This window comes from Schistocerca gregaria, chromosome 2, assembly GCF_023897955.1.
Source record: "Schistocerca gregaria isolate iqSchGreg1 chromosome 2, iqSchGreg1.2, whole genome shotgun sequence".
In the NCBI taxonomy this organism is placed as follows: domain Eukaryota; kingdom Metazoa; phylum Arthropoda; class Insecta; order Orthoptera; family Acrididae; genus Schistocerca; species Schistocerca gregaria.
In genome coordinates, this window is record NC_064921.1 from 391,971,328 (window position 1) to 391,989,432 (window position 18,105).

The following is an 18,105-nucleotide window of genomic DNA, read 5'->3' on the forward strand; positions in this document are numbered from 1 at the left end:
CATCTGAACATCACAATCTTAATATTTTCCATATAATTTGCAATTTAGAGTTACGTTATATAGGGAGGCAATGAGTGACTAGAACAGGGGAAAGGAATACATTAGAAGATGAATGGATAGCTTTGGAAGATGAGACAGTGAAAACAGAAGAGGACCAAATAGGTAAAAAGATGAGGCCTAGTAGAAATCCTTGGATAACATAGGAGATACTGAATTTAATTGATGGAAGGAGAAAACATAAGAATGCAGCAGATGAAACAGGTGAAAGCTAATACAAAAATTTAAAAAATGAGATTGACAGGAAATGCAAAATGGCTATGCCGCAATGGTTAGAAGACGAGTTTAAGGATATAGAAGTGTATATAACCAGGGAAAAGATACAAAAATTAAAGAGACCATTGGGGAAAAAAGAAGCAGCTGTATGAATATTAGAAGCTTGAGTGGTAAGCCTATCCTGGCAAAGAAAGGAAGGCTGAAAGGCGGAATGAGGTATATAGAAGGTCTATACAAGGGAGATGAACTTGAAACTTAATATTATAGAACTGGAAGAAGATGTAGATAAGACTGAATGAGAGTTACAGTATCATGAGAAGAATGTGATGCAGCATACTTAATTCGAAGCAAGACCCCAGGAGTAGACGACATTCTGTCAGAACTACTGATAGCCTTGTGAGAGCCAGCCATCACAAAACTGTTCCACCTGGTGTGCAATATGCATGAGACAGGCAAAATACTCCCAGACTTCAAGAAGAATGTAATAATTACAATATTTACAGGTGTAAATATTACTGAACTATCAGTTTAATAGCACAAATTCTTCACGTAAGACTGGAAAAACCGGTAGAAGCCGGGTTAGGGGAAGATCAAGTTGAATTCCGGAGAAACTTAGGAACACATGAGATAACAGTGACCCGTAACTTAGCTCATAAGGTAGGTTAAGGAAAGGTAAACTTACATTTATAGCATTTGTAGACATTGGAGAAAGCTTTTGACAATGTTGACTGCAATGCTCTCTTTGAAATTCTGAAGGTATTCTTGAATTTATCCGCACTGGATGGGTGAACCCTATGGACATGTTAATAATACTTATGCCAAGCTTTACTGGTTTCGGATGTTTTCTTTGGAAGTTACATGTCCCTTATGAAAGAAACATTCTGTCCTCTTCACCAGTGTTCTGTCACTGCTTAATCTGTACTAGAATTGCAGCCATATAAAGATCTCTCGTGCTGCATCTTAACCTTTTTGTGAGCAGCTTGTCATAGGTCAGCACATCAGAACAATTTGGTGTGTTGGTTTTATGATTTTATTTGTAGATTAAGTCTTATGTAATTCCTTTGTAGCCAGTGTGATGTACTTAACTGGATGGGTGCAGAGACTTGGGGATATAGTTTTTGCCAGCAACACTTGATGCTGTAGTTCGCAGTGATGCAGAGAGCATGTGCACATCATTTAAAATATAGCTGAGCCAAGCAGTACCATAAGAACTTGATGAGGGCTGAGAGTGTTCCTCATTTTTCTGCCCTGAGGCACTCATTTTTCACACGCTACTCATCTCGAGTAGGTATTTTTGTCAGTTAGGATGTGTGCCATTCAGAGATCAGTACTGGTTGCTACATTGCAAACAATAGTTGTAACTTCTAATCATGTAAACAGTGCAGTTAAGTTTTCAACAAGATTTGGTGGACGTATTTATTGCAGTTGCTTGCCACAACTTAGAGTTTCACTGTTTGGATATACTGCTGATGACCATACAACTTACGTTGTTCAACAGACTATATATTCTTTTGTCTCCACTGTGTAGCTTTCATGCTATCCTATACACATTGTTGAGTGAACACTTCTGAAACGTGCTGTTGTTGTTGTTGTGGTCTTCAGTCCTGAGACTGGTTTGATGCAGCTCTCCATGCTAATCTATCCTGTGCAAGCTCCTTCATCTCCCAGTACCTACTGCAACCTACATCCTTCTGAATCTGCTTGGTGTATTCAGCTCTTGGTCTCCCTTTACAATTTTTACCCTCCAATGCTACATTTGTGATCCCTTGATGCCTCAGGACATGCCCTGCCAACCTATCCCTTCTGCTAGTCAAGTTGTGCCACAAACTTCTCTTCTCCCCAATCCTATTCAATACCTCATTAGTTACGTGATCTACCCACCTAATCTTCAACATTATTCTGTAGCACCACATTTCGAAAGCTTCTATTCTCTTCTTGTCCAAACTATTTATCGTCCATGTTTCACTCCCATACAAGGCTACACTCCATACAAATACTTTCATAAACGACTTCCTGATACATAAATCTATACTCAATGTTAACAAATTTCTCTTCTTCAGAAACGCTTGCCTTGCCATTGCCAGTCTACGTTTTATATCCTCTCTACTTCGACCATCATCAGTTATTTTGCTCCCCAAATAGCAACTCATATACTACTTTAAGTGTCTCATTTCCTAATCTAATTCCCTCAGCATCACCCAACTTAATTCGACTACATTCCATTATCCTCGTTTTGCTTTTGTTGATGTTCATCTTATATCCTCCTTTCAAGACACTGTTCATTCCGTTCAACTGCTCTTCCAAGTCCTTTGCCGTCTCTGACAGAATTACAATGTCATCGGCGAAACTCAAAGGTTTTATTTCTACTCCATGGATTTTAATACCTACCCCGAATATTTCCTTTTGTTTCCTTCACTGCTTTCTCAATATACAGATGGAATAACATCGGGTATAGGCTACAACCCTGTCTCACTCCCTTCCCAACCACTGCTTCCCTTTCATGCCCCTCGACTCTTATAACTGCCATCTGGTTTCTGTACAAATTGTAAATAGCCTTTTGCTCCCTGTATTTTACCCCTGACACCTTTAGAATTTGAAAGAGAGTATTCCAGTCAACATTGTCGAAAGTTTTCTCTAAGTCTACAAATGCTAGAAACGCAGGTTTGCCTTTCCTTAATCTTTCTTCTAAGATAAGCCGTAGGGTCTGTATTGCCTCACGTGTTCCAACATTTCTACGGAATCCAAACTGGTCTTCCCCGAGGTCGGTTTCTACCAGTTTTTCCATTCGTCCGTAAAGAATTCGTGTTAGTATTTTGCAGCCGTGGCTCACTAAACTGATAGTTCGGTAATTTTCACATCTGTCAACACCTGCTTTCTTTGGGATTGGAATTATTATATTCCTCTTGAAGTCTGAGGGTATTTCGCTTATCTCATATATCTTGCTCACTAGATGGTAGAGTTTTGTTAGGCCTGTCTTCCCAAGGCTGTCAGTAGTTTTAATGGAATGTTGTCTACTCCCAGGACCTTGTTTCGACTTCATCTACATCCTCTTCCATTTCCATAATATTGTCCTGAAGTACATCGCCCTTGTATAGACCCTCTATATACTCCTTCCACCTTTCTGCTTTCCCTTCTTTGCTTAGAACTGGGTTTCCATCTGAGCTCTTGATGTTCATACAAGTGGTTATCTTATCTCCAAAGGCCTCTTTAATTTTCCTGTAAGCAGTATCTATCTTACCCCTAGTGAGATAAGCCTCTACATCCTTACATTTGTCCTCTAGCCATCCCTGCTTAGCCATTTTGCATTTCCTGTCGATCTCATTTTTGAGACGTTTGTCTTCGTTTTTGCCTGCTTCTTTTACTGTGTTTTTATATTTCCTCCTTTCATCAATTAAATTCAATATTTCTTCTGTTACCCAAGGATTCCTACTAGCCCTCGTCTTTTTACCTACTTGATCCTCCGCTGCCTTCACTACTTGATCCCTCAGAGCTACTCATCCTTCTTCTACTGTATTTCTTTCCCCCATTCCTGTCAATTGTTCCCTTACGCTCTCCCTGAAACTCTGTACAACCTTTGGTTTAGTCAGTTTATCCGGGTCCCATCTCCTTAAATTCCCGACTTTTTGCAATTTCTTCAGTTTTAATCTACAGTTCATAACCAATAGATTGTGGTCAGAGTCCACATCTGCCCCTGTAAATGTCCTGCAATTTAAAACCTGGTTCCTAAATCTCTGTCTTACCATTATATAATCTATCTGCTATGTGACATTATTTATGTGATCATGCATTGCGTTGACAGAGGAAATTGTTTTCTACAATGGTTGAAATAACCTTGAAATCTCCATCAGGATACTACTTTCTTCCTTTGTGTTGATGGATGTGTTACATGTGAGGCTGAAGTTGGATAGAATAGGCATCACAAGGATTTTTCTATAGCATTGAGAAGTCACCACCAAGTCTAGCTTGGAAAGTTGCACTTGTGTTTCAGTATAAAACACCACAGCATTTAGATCTTGGACAGGGTGGAAACTAAATGCATGCTGGTCATCATTCCTCAAAACCTTCCAAAGTAACCGATGAGTGACCCCCATGTCATGTCCAACTGCTCGAGTACTTGTCGAAGGTGCTTCCTGGAACCGCTCAAGAACAGTCATTTCAAATGCAGCACCCCATTGGGTTCGAGGTCTTCCAGCATCACTTGATATCCTGCTAACGAGCCTGTTTTGTCTAGTCACCAGTGAATTGCTGTAAAAGTGTGCAGGTATAGGTGGCGTCTTGCTGGGTACCATTCCTCATACAACCGCCGAGCTTTATGCACATTACCATTAGCTAGTCCATAAACAAAAATCATATCTTGTTGCTCTTCAAACAAATACTGCACCACCATGCTTACTATATGCCAAAACTGCAGATGCTGTGTGTGTGCTCCGAAGCGAAGCTTACATGTGAATACCTCTGACGTGAGGTGGAGACGAACACCAAGATCTATTTGCCATGTGTGCGTATCACGTTGGGGCAGTGACAGGGCGAGGAACGTTTGTTTGTGTGAACCGAAAACCATAATGCTGCCCGTCAAGCAACCAACGGCAACAGGGCAATCCTAAGGCCAATCGGAATGCTTGGTGCCAAGTTTCCATAGTTTAAAAATGGTGCCTTGTCAACCTACACAACATTAGTAATTTTGGTTCCCACTGGCATCATATATCTGGGGTTAAAATTTCATGGCACAGTTTTTCTCCACCCTGTACATAAAGCTCATGGTGTGAACAGCATATGCATTAAAAAAAGGGCATTGCTTTTCAGGAAATACCAAAAATGTAGAATATTATGTTTAGGCAAGCGAATAATAATAAAAAATTGTAATTTTGAGGATCTTTAAAATTTAAAAAAAAAGTATCGTGGAGTTCCAAATAATGTGTCTTTTTTGTATGTTACTGCAGGTCATATTGGTGTGATGGTACCAGATGTGGACAAAGCTTGTGAGAGATTTGAGAAGCTGGGAGTTGAGTTTGTTAAGAAACCAAATGATGGTACGTATAATAAAACTATTGCTCCAAGTTTCTTTGTATGTTTATAAACAACTACCAGCCACGAAATTTTTGCCATATTTTCAAAAAATTTTGTTGTTTATTGCCATTACTGGTTTTGAAGGATTTCATTATCGGATGGTTGTGCTGCATTTACAGAGCAAACTGTTAATCACTTGTTTAATGTTTTGAGTACCATGATGCCCTGCAGTGCAAAACAGTTTTGAAATTTAAAGTAAAATAAAGGAAAAACTGGAGACTAACAGGAAGAATATTTGCCACATCTGCTTACAGTAAAAGTATCCCAGTTTTTTTCCCCCTCCCAAAACTAGAATGTTTTTCTCTTGTGCAAAATATTGCATTGACACACTTATCGTTGTTTTGCATTCTTTTATCAGCGCAGTAATGAATGTTTCACGCTAAAATATCTTTATACTTGAACACTGAAAAGTGTGATCTCGCATTAACAGAATATTGATTAATAGAACACAGATATGCTACAGTATTTACAGTAGGCACGAGATACACGTTGAGAGGTGGCAATAATGTCATTACTTTGCTGACAACAGCGAATTTGTGATGTAAATAGCAGCAGAAACTAGCTGAACATGTTCGAGAGATGATATCATCACATGTGTATTTTGACATAAATTATACGAGGAGCAATACAAAAGTAACTGGAATTGTCGTGCTGCCCATCACGTACCTATAATACCAGGTTGTACCACAAGAGAGCTGATGTAGGACCTCTCCTGGCTTAGTCTGCCAAGCTGCATCATCCAATGACTGGTGTTGTTTCTGTGGTAGTTCTTTTGGTGGGTCTGTACTGTACTTGTGAAACAAAGAAATCACTGTAAGTGAAACTGCAAAATTCGTGTGTGGTTCTTTATTCTTATTTTTAATTAAGTATTAGGCTTCTAAATATTTTTAAAAATTGTGGATCTGTAAAATAATTTATTTAGTTAGTGAGTGTTTAAAACCTAATCTTTCTATACAACAATGGCAGCTTCGAAATATTTACTGAAAAATTAGCTTTTCAACTTTCTTAATTATTTGATTGTCATGATTCCTTTGTGAATGTTGTTGCAAGTGCACTATAAGTAATTCAATTCTCATTGTTCAAGGTTCTAGAAAGACAAGTATGAGTTTCTTGTGCGCAAAACACACACACACACACACAACACACACACCACACACACAGGATGTGTCAACAAACATACGGAGGTTGATCAGTTTTATTTGGTGAGAGGTTTAATGCAAGGAAACATTGGTATCCGTTGGTTCAGTACAGAATAATTCATTAATTTGATTAACCAAATTACCTGTGTAATTGAATTCAGAGAAAAAAATGTGCATGCCAATGCAAATGTGTGTGTTGTAGAGATGGGCAAACTTGTTCATCCTTGAGAACTAGTTCACTGGTGATTGCTCGTTTTAGGGAACAGTTCATTTTTACTTGTTCACCGTTCATTTGTGCTTGGTATGTGGTTCTTATGAAAAATTGAAAATTAGTAGTATAGCTGACTGAAGATGGAAGGCACCAAGAGGGAGCACTTGCCTCCGCCCTGGAATATAGAGTTTTATTTTGCAACAGAATTTTCACACACTTATAATTTTTGTTGTGATTCTGCAAAATCCCTCATTTAGCCAACTGTAATGTTAAGTGGCTGTTCGCAGTGAAATAATTTAAGGTGGCGCACGAAAAACAGACCCCGAGTGCAGACTGCTTGCCTATTACGCAGGATTTGTTGACCGCTATGAGCAGAATATTTAAACATGTAATAATTAGGCAGTGAAGAAATAACAAATAAGCTAATGCAGACAACTTCGAAGCAATAGATGACGATTGGTAGGCAACGATGAGCAGTCTAGTACTTGGGGCTGATTTTTCATGCGTCACCTTGTGCCACTGAAATATTGTAGAAGTTATGATGTGTCTCTATATTTTTTTTTTTTAAAAAAAAAAAAAAGTATTGCTGTTGACTGTTCCATCAAAAAAAGTTGGTGCAGGTAAAGGTAGAGATCAAATAATTCCTTATAGAGCATCTACCAGTTCATTTGAGTAGAGATTCATTTCTAATAACGAGGAGCTCGTCTTGAATCAATGCCTGTTTTTCACACAATTTCTCCGGGAAGGTAAAACTAGGCCTATCTTGGATATTGTGTAACATTTGCTTTCTGTGTATTAGTACCTCTTAAGATTTTCAGCTTCCAAATTTTCTCCCAAATATTCCTGTCTCTAATTTGATGTCTACTTAAACTGTGCAAATTTGTGGGGACATGTATGTTTATTGAAATCAGAGCCACCACCTTCCTTCCTTCCTTCCTTCCTTCCTCCACCCCCACCCCCGGGCTGATGGTTTTATCTTTACATGCTTTTTGGCATGCTTAAATGTCTGTTAATTCAAAAGTTCACATCTTACATTGGACAAATCCAGCCTTTTTGATTTGAAGGACTGTTATATCAAAATTAAGAATCAAAGGAACCATTTCTTTAGTTCACTATTAAGCCTTCTGAAATGCCATAGCTGTATTGCTGTCACGGTTGTGACGTCTGCATATAGGCAACGAAAACTGGTAACATGCATTCCCCAGAGCATCCTTGGCACACTGTCATACCAGCTAGCATTACAAATTAGAAAAATTAAAAGCCATTTAACTTACTAGCCTCACTTAACTTTCCCCACTGCTGCCCAAGAGCTCCAGTGATTGCAGCTAGGTGGATCTGCTCATACTGCATTCATTCATTTGACAGCATAGTCTTGAATCATTTGTTTCGTGTTTGTGAATAGTTAGTGTCACCCCAGAAATAAGAATTTTGTCTTCAACTTTGTAAATAAATATTTTGTCAGGTGATAAAATGTTCTAAAACTTGGTGACAGGGATTGCATTTCAGCCTTCAGCAATTCTATTTGAACATTAAAAAGTATTAAAAGCAGAACAAAATTATGTGTAGTAATGCACTGTATTGAAAAAGTATTGTTATTTACAATATGAATGTGCTGAGGTCCACATTACTGCATAAACGTCAGTATTTTAAAAGTATTTTTATTTTAGGTTTTTTTTGCATTTTTCAGTTACAGTAATTATTATAAAGAAGTGGAAATAATAATAATAAAAAAAGTTGCTTTTGCTTTCATAGACTTGTTACAGAGCTAGCCTTCACCAGAAATAAAATACAGTTGTGTTCTGTTGGCACAGTCACTGAATTATTGGTGCTGCACAATAATGCAAAGCTTGGCTACTAAACTACGTACAAGAATAGTTACTTTGTTTGCAACATCTGTAGCGTCTCAATGTCACCTGAAAACAAAAACAAAATATAACTGTTGTGATAAGAGCCTTATTTTTCAATGTACTTTCAGGGTGTTGTAACAGTTACCAGCATTTTACATAAAAACTAACAAATTGCTCTTTTAGGAAGGCAAGAATATAACAAAAGCAGTGTCAAGTTTTTGTAACTCTTGAGCCTTATTTTTCAATGTACTTTCAGGGTGTTGTAACAGTTACCAGCATTTTACATAAAAACTAACAAATTGCTCTTTTAGGAAGGCAAGAATATAACAAAAGCAGTGTCAAGTTTTTGTAACTCTTGAGCTAAAATATGCACTTCTACATTAAATGCTCACACAAATTACAACAGTCTGTCTGTGTGAAAATACATTTTGTCCTTTGAAGGCAATGGTGGAAGTTTTCGTTGCATGTGGAAGTGTGCTGTAATTGCTCTTGCATGGAACAAATACCTTGCTTTCTCTCCTTTACTGCCCTGTTGCACAGCAGACACATCTACATTTATGTCAGCTCTGTCACAAAGTTAACAGGAGAAATGATTGATTAAAAAACCAGTTGCACAAATAGTCATACACTGGGGACAGTGGGGAACTAAGAGTTACAAATTGATCCTATGGCTCCATGTATTGTCACATTAAGAATACCTGTTATAATCCTATGTGTTGATGAGAACCCAGTTTCTCTTACACGCCTTACCTACAAAGTTTGTCTGTGACCTCCAGACTTCCCAAAACCATTATATGTGTGAAGTTTTGAAATTTGGCTCAACTGAGAAAATACAGAATGTTGTGAGCAACATACACAAAGTACCTGAAAACTTATTCTGATCAGTGCTTTGCAAAAAAAAAAAAAAAAAAAAAAAAAAAAAACAGACCTACTTTGAGTAAATAATAAAAAAACTCACTTTTGATTTGGAATTCATTATTGCTCTAGTCTGGAGACTTCTTGGTCTGCACCATCTATACTCATAAACTAAGGATAATTGCAGAATGTGGTGGCACTACACAAAACTGGCGCTAATAGCATAGGCACATAAGAAACCAACACAACACACAAGTCAACAGTATTGGTGATAATTTGAGAAAACCCTCCCGAAACATGTGTGCAACAAAACACCAATGTATCCTGCGCATGTACCCCGACATCAATAAGGGATATGATCACCATGCACATGTACACAGGCCGCACAACGGGTTGGCATACTCTGGATCAGGTAGTCGAGCAGCTGCTGGGGTATAGCCTCCCATTCTTGCACCAGTGCCTGTCAGAGCTCCTGAAGTGTGCTAGGAGTTAGAAGACATGTAGCAGTATGTCGACCGAGAGCATCCCAGACATGTTCGATGGGATTTAGGTCTGGAGAACAGGCAGGCCACTCCATCCACCTATACCTGGACTTAACTGTAAACATAATCTGGGACCACTGTTCCAATGACCATGTACCGTGTTTTTGACGTCAGGCGTTATGGGCTCTCCTGTGACCAGGAGTCAGCAGAATGCACCTTGCAGGTCTCTGGGCGAATAAACAGAGTCTGTAGACTGTGTCTCTTGAGACAACTGTTCCAGTGGCTGCGGTAAGGTCCTGAGCAAGGCTAACTGCAGTACTCCGTGGCTGTCTGCAAGCACTGATGGTGAGATATGGATCTTCTTGTGGTGTTGTAAACTGTGGACATCCTGTATTGCAGCGCCCAGGCACGTTTCCTGTCTGCTGGAAGCATTGCCATAATCTTGAGATCACACTTTGTGGCACAGAGAGAGCCTGTTCTATGACCTGCTTTATTTGACCAGCCTCCAGTAGTCCTAGTATTCTACCCCTCATAATGTCCTAAATATGTATTCTTTGAGCCATTTTCAACACACAGTCACTATTAGCACATCTGAATATGTCTGCACAGTACTCTGACATACACTGCCAGCGCAACCATGTGATGACCACAGGTCAAATACACCAAATCTTCACACCCCGAGGTGATTTAAACCCGCAAACCACCCACCAGAGCATTGTTTCACCATGTGTCAGTATGAGAGTGTACTTCTTTGTTATTTCCATGAAATTTGAGTTAAATTTATTGCATGTTTAGTTCAACAAATACCTCTTTTGACATTAAGCAGTCCATATTTTGGAGATTTGTACACCATGGTGGCTTAGGGTATAAGGAACCACAGACATACATTACATCATATACAGTATCATTGGTGTTACTGAAGCTAGCAGTTTAGAATAGCAATATTGCAAAGTATGTGCAAACAGCTGTTTATTTACTGGTAAAACACTCATAAGAAATGGGAATATATTGATAATACTATGTTGTGTTTAGCTGTAATTTTTTGTACAGCAGGTGGTGGATGCAAGGAAAGGACGTGTCAGTGCAAGCATAACTAGAAACATCTTACATGTTTTTGCTTTTGCACTGTATTTAAGCCTAGATAATTAACATCTCAGTTTGTTGTATCCCAAATACCAGTAGTATTTAAATAGGTTAAGTAAATTTTTGGGAGTTTAATGATTAACTGACATAGGTTAATCATGTGCATTTAACCAGTTTTGATACTCCACCTCCCCCCCCCCCCCTCCCCAATAGTATGCTCGTTATGAAAATGCCCTTATAAACAGAACTCTATTAATCATGGATAACAAGTATGTCTATTTATTTGAGTGCCCTTACGAAAACTGCAGTCTGCTGTAAACATGTGCATATGTAACTTAATGCTTTCTAACAACAATTCTACACTGAATGTGTTAAACTCAACTAGTATGTAAATATTTGCTCAACTGAAGAAATTCTTTAAACCACTTCGTATAGCTTACAACGCCATGTCATTTCAGAAAATCATGTTAGTACCACACATAAACTTCCCGACACCCCCACCATGCCAGGCTTCAGTAAACGCTACGTGTTTGCCAATCGGGTCATATATATCTGTAAGGAACAGACTGATATTAAGCTTTCATCAGTTAACTACAATATTTTTTGTGCCATTTCTGATCTGGGAATGTTTTTCATGTGTGGTATGATTCAAATTCACAGTTGAATATCTATTTTCCCCTTACATTTCGTAGAAAGAAGCTTGTCACACAGGCGACATGAAACCATTATCCGAATATTGCTTCTTCCACTGCTTTTGTTTGTTGTTAAAAATTTTCTTTGTTCCTGCATAGCACATTATCAGGACACCTGTTACAAAGCTCATAATTCCCATAAAGGTCAAGCACAGTGTATGTAAATGATATTAAGAATAAACATACTCAAATATATTGACGGTATATATCCCACATAAAAGGACATTATAAATGTGTCACAATACCAAATGTTTTTCTATTTCAAAGAGGACTTCCATTTGTTTTTTTCCCTGGACACTGTCGGTAGAACACTTGCCTCTAGGACAGACCTCAGACCTTTACACAGTTTTAATCTGTCACAAAGTTTCAAGGGAGTTGTTATTAGTGACTAAACAAAGTAATTTGGGGGAGGGGGAGACGTGGCTAAATTTTCTTTTGCTCTCACTTAGTGCAAAGTAGATTATTTTTTGAAACAAATTTGCGTTTAGTCTGTCATGTGATCCCTAATACTCAGGAAGTGTGACTCCAAGAAGCACTACCCAGTTGGGACTCACTTAAGTGTTTATAAGAATTATTACTTTTTTTTATCTGTACATTTTATACATTTCAGATATTATGCCTTTACAGTTATTATGATCCATGATGTCCTTTGTTTTTCAGGAAAAATGAAAGGAATTGCTTTTATTAAGGATCCTGATGGCTACTGGATTGAGATACTGAACTGTAACAACATGGCAAGTTTAGTGGCAGTCTCAGGAGTGTAATTTCTGTGCCATGCCAGTGTCATATGATTTATATTTTTGTGCATATAAAGTCTGTATATTGTAACATTTTTTTTGAGAAAATAAAGCATATTACATTATTAGACACTTCAGTTACTGGATCTCTGTCTCTACTACTCTTGTGTAATTCTTACTTACTTTCTAATTCATTCATACTCTGCCTTGTCCTACCTGCTTGGTACTGCTGCCAGAGCACAGCTAATAGAGGCAAAGTTACCTGGGGTTAGCCTTTGTCCGAAAACTGATCACAATGTCTCTCACTTTTATTCCTGTAAGTAAATCTTATCTTCTCAGTTTCAAAATAGAATTCAGTCTCTCTCTCTAACATTTCAGAACAAGTGAACTAGATTTTACAGCAACCTCATGTCTAAATGTAAATGAATTTCTTTAATCTGTTTGCGTGTACTGTTCTGAACAAGTTATTCATTAATTTGAGTGCTACATTTGGGTTACAAGTCCTTATGACATGAAAATTTCCTCACAATGGGTTTGTTCATTTCTTTGACCACCGTCTCCTTACACTTTAATCATGTAATAATACCTTGTCTCCAGCAATGAACTCCTTTTGATATTGAGCCTGATAATATTCCCCAGCTTTCCATCTGATGCATCCCTTCTTTTATTTCCATTACATCATAATGGTATTGTATTTTGGCCAGATCACACTGTATAATACCATGTATGTTGCATATTCTTCCGAAAAATAACTCAAATTGGAGTGAAGATGGTGTGATTATATAAAGTTACAAAATGCACCATTCTTCCCAGTTTTCTTGGTTCATTCCCACAAAATAGCCTACCATACTTTATGGACTACAAGAAGCACATTAATTTTTATTATTAGACTTCAATGCCAGACCTAAAAAAAAATCTTAATTTATAAAACTGAACCAAAATCATCATCCTCATTCTTTTTCTCTCAATATACACCATAATTTTGTTACCCATCGAAACACTTGGTCGTTTTAAAGCTCCCTTCAGTGGGTTTCACTCATCATACATTTGTTCCATTCCTCACTCCTACTGTTATACACTACATGGTTTATTTATTGAGACATTAAGTGGTTACAATTGTGAAGCAAGTCTTCCCAGAATAAAGCAAGCTCTGTATTTCCCTGTCTCAGTTTTCTTTCACAGAATTTTTCAAATGACTGCTAAACTGATCTAGAACCAGAAGGGAACTCTTCAACGAAGCACCTTCCCTTCTCTCCCACATTGTTATTCCACAATTTCACATCAGCCGTGTCCATCCAACCTTTGTCATGTAAGTGAACAACAACACCTATCAGTGTATCAGAAGGTTTTAACATTGTTTTGCACTTGGAAATTATCATTGGATTAGGTTTAGTACCGCCAGCACAATGTGAAAGGGCATTTTTTCCATGTCCACCTGTTTTTGCAGTTCCAGTACCTACCATGACAACATTCTGTTATTCAGCACATCACGTTACAAAAGTTTTATACATATTTGCTATTTGGCTTAGTTCCACACTGGTTTTCTTTTGATGTTGAATAATAAAGTGATGTAAAGATAATATTTTCTCTTCCTACTCCTGTGGCATTTTCTGAGACTTTTGATCTGCAAGCTAAGTCCATGACACTTCATAAACCAGTAGCACCAACCAACTCCACCTTAATGTCTGTGAAGTTCCACTACAGTGCTGGCTTATGAGTGTGTATTTGAATTATCTTCAATGTCATTTTGATAGTGTTCTTGAATCCATTTTAATATGTCATCATTTAGTTTTGGCCATTTCACATTTAGTCTCCCTCAAGTTTTTCGTTTCGGGCCAAATTCCATTCAGCTGTTCTGTTTCCATGTTCTGAATATGCTATTACTTTCAATTTATAGATTGCATCATATGAATACCTTGTATTTTTTCCATACAAAACTAGTTACTAATAAAAATATTGTACTGTTACCGATAACACAAATCACTTTCAATTCAAGTTCACTGGCACCATAGACTGACAGTGTTCTGGGTTTGTGATGTCGGGACAGGAGGGGGATAGTGTTAGCAAGCTTGTGAATCCTTGCAATTCATGTTTGTTTTATCAGTGCACTGCTGCTGCCAGTTGAATCCAATGTAACTAGATACAGAGAGGTTCTCCAAAGCATCAAATATATGGCCATTTTTAATAAGGCTGGCAGGAATTTTAAATCAAGTGCTGGATATTTTTACATTAATTTAGAGTATAAGATTCACCTGAATTTTGGGGGGAAATTTTAAAAGAAAAAAGTGTGATTTATAACCCGTAAAAAACTGGTAGATATTCCGTTATCGTTCATTGTGTTCTTTCGATTGTTCCATTTGTTTGTAGACAGTACACAAAAGACTGAATCTACTTGATTTCATAAATGATAAACCCTCTTTAAAATGTCACTTAAGAGTGTGTGTTTCTTGGGCACTCAATAATACTGATGATGTTCTATGATTGCAAATTATACTCTGTACGAAGACTCTCACTATTGTGTCCACATCTTGTTGTGCTATAAGCTCTGTTATAATAAATTTCGTGTGGGCATTCTGAAACATTGGGATGTATCTATTCATTTTTCTGTTACCTGATGCGGTCTGACTTTGTTGATATCACAACGAGCGAATACCTGTTTACTTATTTTGGTCAGCACTAAGAGCATCTTCAGCTTATTCTGCATAGTCTTGTTCTTGTTCTCAGAACTTTGAATGTTCTCTCATACATCCCTCTTCAGACCCTCCATGATTAATACAGTAATATGTGTGGCTGGTTCCTTGGTGTTCCTGTATCGATGAATTATTTCCCCACTTCACTATTTGATGGCCGCTGGTTGTTTTATTCCTTCTCATCGACCAAGTTCCTAATAACTGCAGCTGCATCTCCTGGTATATGCAACAGTTCATCTGCTGCTATGTTTTGTGATACGTATTTGTATATTATCTCAGTCATATTCTGCCAGTTTAATACTGACTTTCATTAATCTCGACAACGGGTCACTTATATTTGCTAACATTTCAAGGGTTTGTGATCAGTACATACAATGCAGTTTCTTCTACACACAAGGTTGGTAGTGCTTCACTGTTTACAGTATGGCTAAGAGCCCTCACTTGATGGTTCAATATCCTCTCTCAGTTCAGTGTTCTGCTACAGAGGCAATGGGTAAGTCCTGGCCTAATTCTCCTTGACTCAGTAAGGCACCACTCTAACTGCTTGCTACTGTGTGTTGTAATTATGAACTGCATCGTAAAATCAGGATACTGTAAAATCAAAGGCCAGTCAACAACCTAGCATGTCCTAACTAGTCCTGACACAGGCTTCCCCTAACCCATCAGAGGCAGAGCCACCTGTGAGAGCAGTCTTGTCATATACAGCAGTCTTGTCATACACCGGCTCTCTCATAATACCATACAGGCGTGACCACCAAGTGGGAGAACACGCTGCTGAGCACATCTTCGATTTCAATCGCCACTTCATATCTAGTGCCATCTGAACCTGTCTCCACAATAGTACCTTCTCTGCTAGTCACTGTCCCATCGCCCAAAGTTCACCCATCTGGTAGCCATACATTTTCTCCTGCAGTGTCTTCTCCCCCCCTCCCCCCCCCCCCCCCCCCCAAATCCACTCCCATCATATCATTATGTACTGTGGACAACTCCCCCTGCCTGTGGCCAGAACAAGCTCACAGTTGCCTCATTGCGCATGCTGCCTCTCCCTTGCAGCCATCAGCCAATTTTTCCCTACATTTTCTCTCACTCCCCACATTATCTCTCCCCTTGTTCTCTCTAACTGATAAACCTCTCACCTCAGTCAAACTACAGTGTGCACAACCTAGTCAGCCAGGACAATGACTTGTAATTTGTTATTTATCTGTATTTTATATTTCTTTTACACTAAGGACTCTCCATTACCGTATGAGATGTATTTACTCATGGAAATCTATATGACGTTTCTTACTTCAAATGTCATGCTATTTATACATTTTGTGTTCAATGCCAATAATTGTTTTATACATATCTACGTTAGATCCTCTTCATGCTATTATAAAAATTTGCACAGTTGAGTATTTAACTACACAAAGTGTATGGTTTCGCCAGTAGCAATGCCTATCGCTGTGGAAAGTAGTGGTAGTGGAGGCAGCAGCATTCCTGTGTGCCTGGATGTACATGCGGAGATAGCATGAGGGGAATATTTTCCTCCATACATGTGGTAAAATACATTTAATTCACTGAGTTAGCATTATAATTACATTCTTCTGTTTACATAGTTTACAAAAGTTGATTTACACAAAGGCTTTTTCATCTTTTTTGATATAAAAAGGAATATTTACATCCTTATATAGAACAACTCTTTTGCTCCACATTTACACCATCCATTAAAAACAATCTTCTTCAAATGAAACAAATCAATCTGTAAGAAACATCTAAGGTTTCCTAACATTGTACTTTATATCTCTAGGTTAAGGACAAGTTTTACAAGACACAGTTGTTGTTTTACTTCCATATTAGTCTGGGTACAGTCATTTTTTGCGTAGAAAATAAAAATGGGAAGGATCTGGCTGAATGTAGACATAGTATATTAAAAAGAGAATTATTAACAAGATATAAAGAAACAAACCTTGCGTTTGTTAAAATAATTCCTGCAACCAAAGATACACAAAAATGGACAAAAGACCAGACAGTCTCTTAACGTTGACTGCTTTGCATAAACGCCACTTAAGTGCAAGAAAAATTAAATAATTAAAAGAAATTCCAGGTACGTAAGTACTTATTCAATCTTTAACTATTCATGCAATTATTTGTCATCTTTAGAGATGAATAGCAACTGACTCAACCAGGATACTGCATCTTAAACAGTCTTTTGCAGTGCAAATATCAACACATTACCAATGTGTATGATTTTAAAAAACATTGTACCCAGACTGAATGCAATTTCGTTTTGGCATAGTGATATGATCAGAAAAGGAGACACTATGTCCAATTCTGAATGGCAGAAGCTTCAAAATCAAAAGGCTCTATCCTCAAATTAAACTTTACCATGGAAGCACTTAATCCTTTTCCCTCGTTTAAGTGTTTAGTTCTTTCAGAACTGATAAGGCTGCATACTTCACTATTAATGTTATAATATCACTAGGGTGCAAGTATAGGCTGCAATTTGTTGTTATTGTAATCAACAGCTTTAAGAAGGAAATTCAACCAGGTGTGATCTTCAACTGAAACATAATGACTGTTCTTCGCTAATTGTAGCAGAAGTTGTAAATGCTTTGCCACTTTCAGTGCCTGAAAAATAAAAATAGAGTTAAAAAAATAAGAGGAAAGAAAGTATTCTGACTCATTAACATCATCATTGTTTTAATGAATAATTACCTTTCCTTATTGTAGCTAAATTTTATAATTGTGACCATTTAAATTACGGCCTCTCAATAGTAGGATGGAAAATAAGGGAGCGATTCTCATCATCACAAAACTTTCAATTTTGTTGTGATGATTGTACCACTCCACAGGTGTGATGTGTATCCCACATAATCTTACCTATGAATGATACTTTTTTAACTGAGGCATAAAATAAGGTGTTGCATGTAAAAGTGGATGTAAGATGATCATCAACAGACGCAAAACGAGAATAATGGAATGTAATAAAATTAAATCAGGTGATCCTGAGCGAATTAAATTACGAGTTTTGTTATTTGGGCAGCAGT

General features: G+C 37.8%; 2 protein-coding genes across 6 annotated transcripts in view; one reads left to right on the plus strand and one right to left on the minus strand.

The window, feature by feature from the left end:
- The window catches only part of LOC126321655 (lactoylglutathione lyase), a 90,225-nt gene extending 77,711 nt beyond the window's left edge, over positions 1–12,514 (plus strand). For all 4 annotated transcript variants that reach the window (XM_049994204.1, XM_049994203.1, XM_049994206.1 and 1 more), the window contains exons 5-6: positions 5,214–5,303; positions 12,310–12,514. In XM_049994204.1, coding sequence (XP_049850161.1) covers positions 5,214–5,303; positions 12,310–12,413 — 194 coding nt within the window. In that variant the 3' untranslated portion in view covers positions 12,414–12,514. The remainder of the gene's footprint in view (positions 1–5,213; positions 5,304–12,309) is intronic.
- Positions 8,250–18,105, minus strand: part of LOC126321629 (cyclin-D1-binding protein 1 homolog) — an 84,173-nt gene continuing 74,317 nt past the window's right edge. The window contains exon 6 of one of the 2 annotated variants that reach the window (XM_049994202.1): positions 8,250–8,603. In XM_049994202.1, coding sequence (XP_049850159.1) covers positions 8,550–8,603 — 54 coding nt within the window. In that variant the 3' untranslated portion in view covers positions 8,250–8,549. Of the gene's footprint in view, positions 8,604–16,612; positions 17,687–18,105 lie in introns of those variants that run through there. The other variant, XM_049994201.1, reaches the window with a different exon arrangement.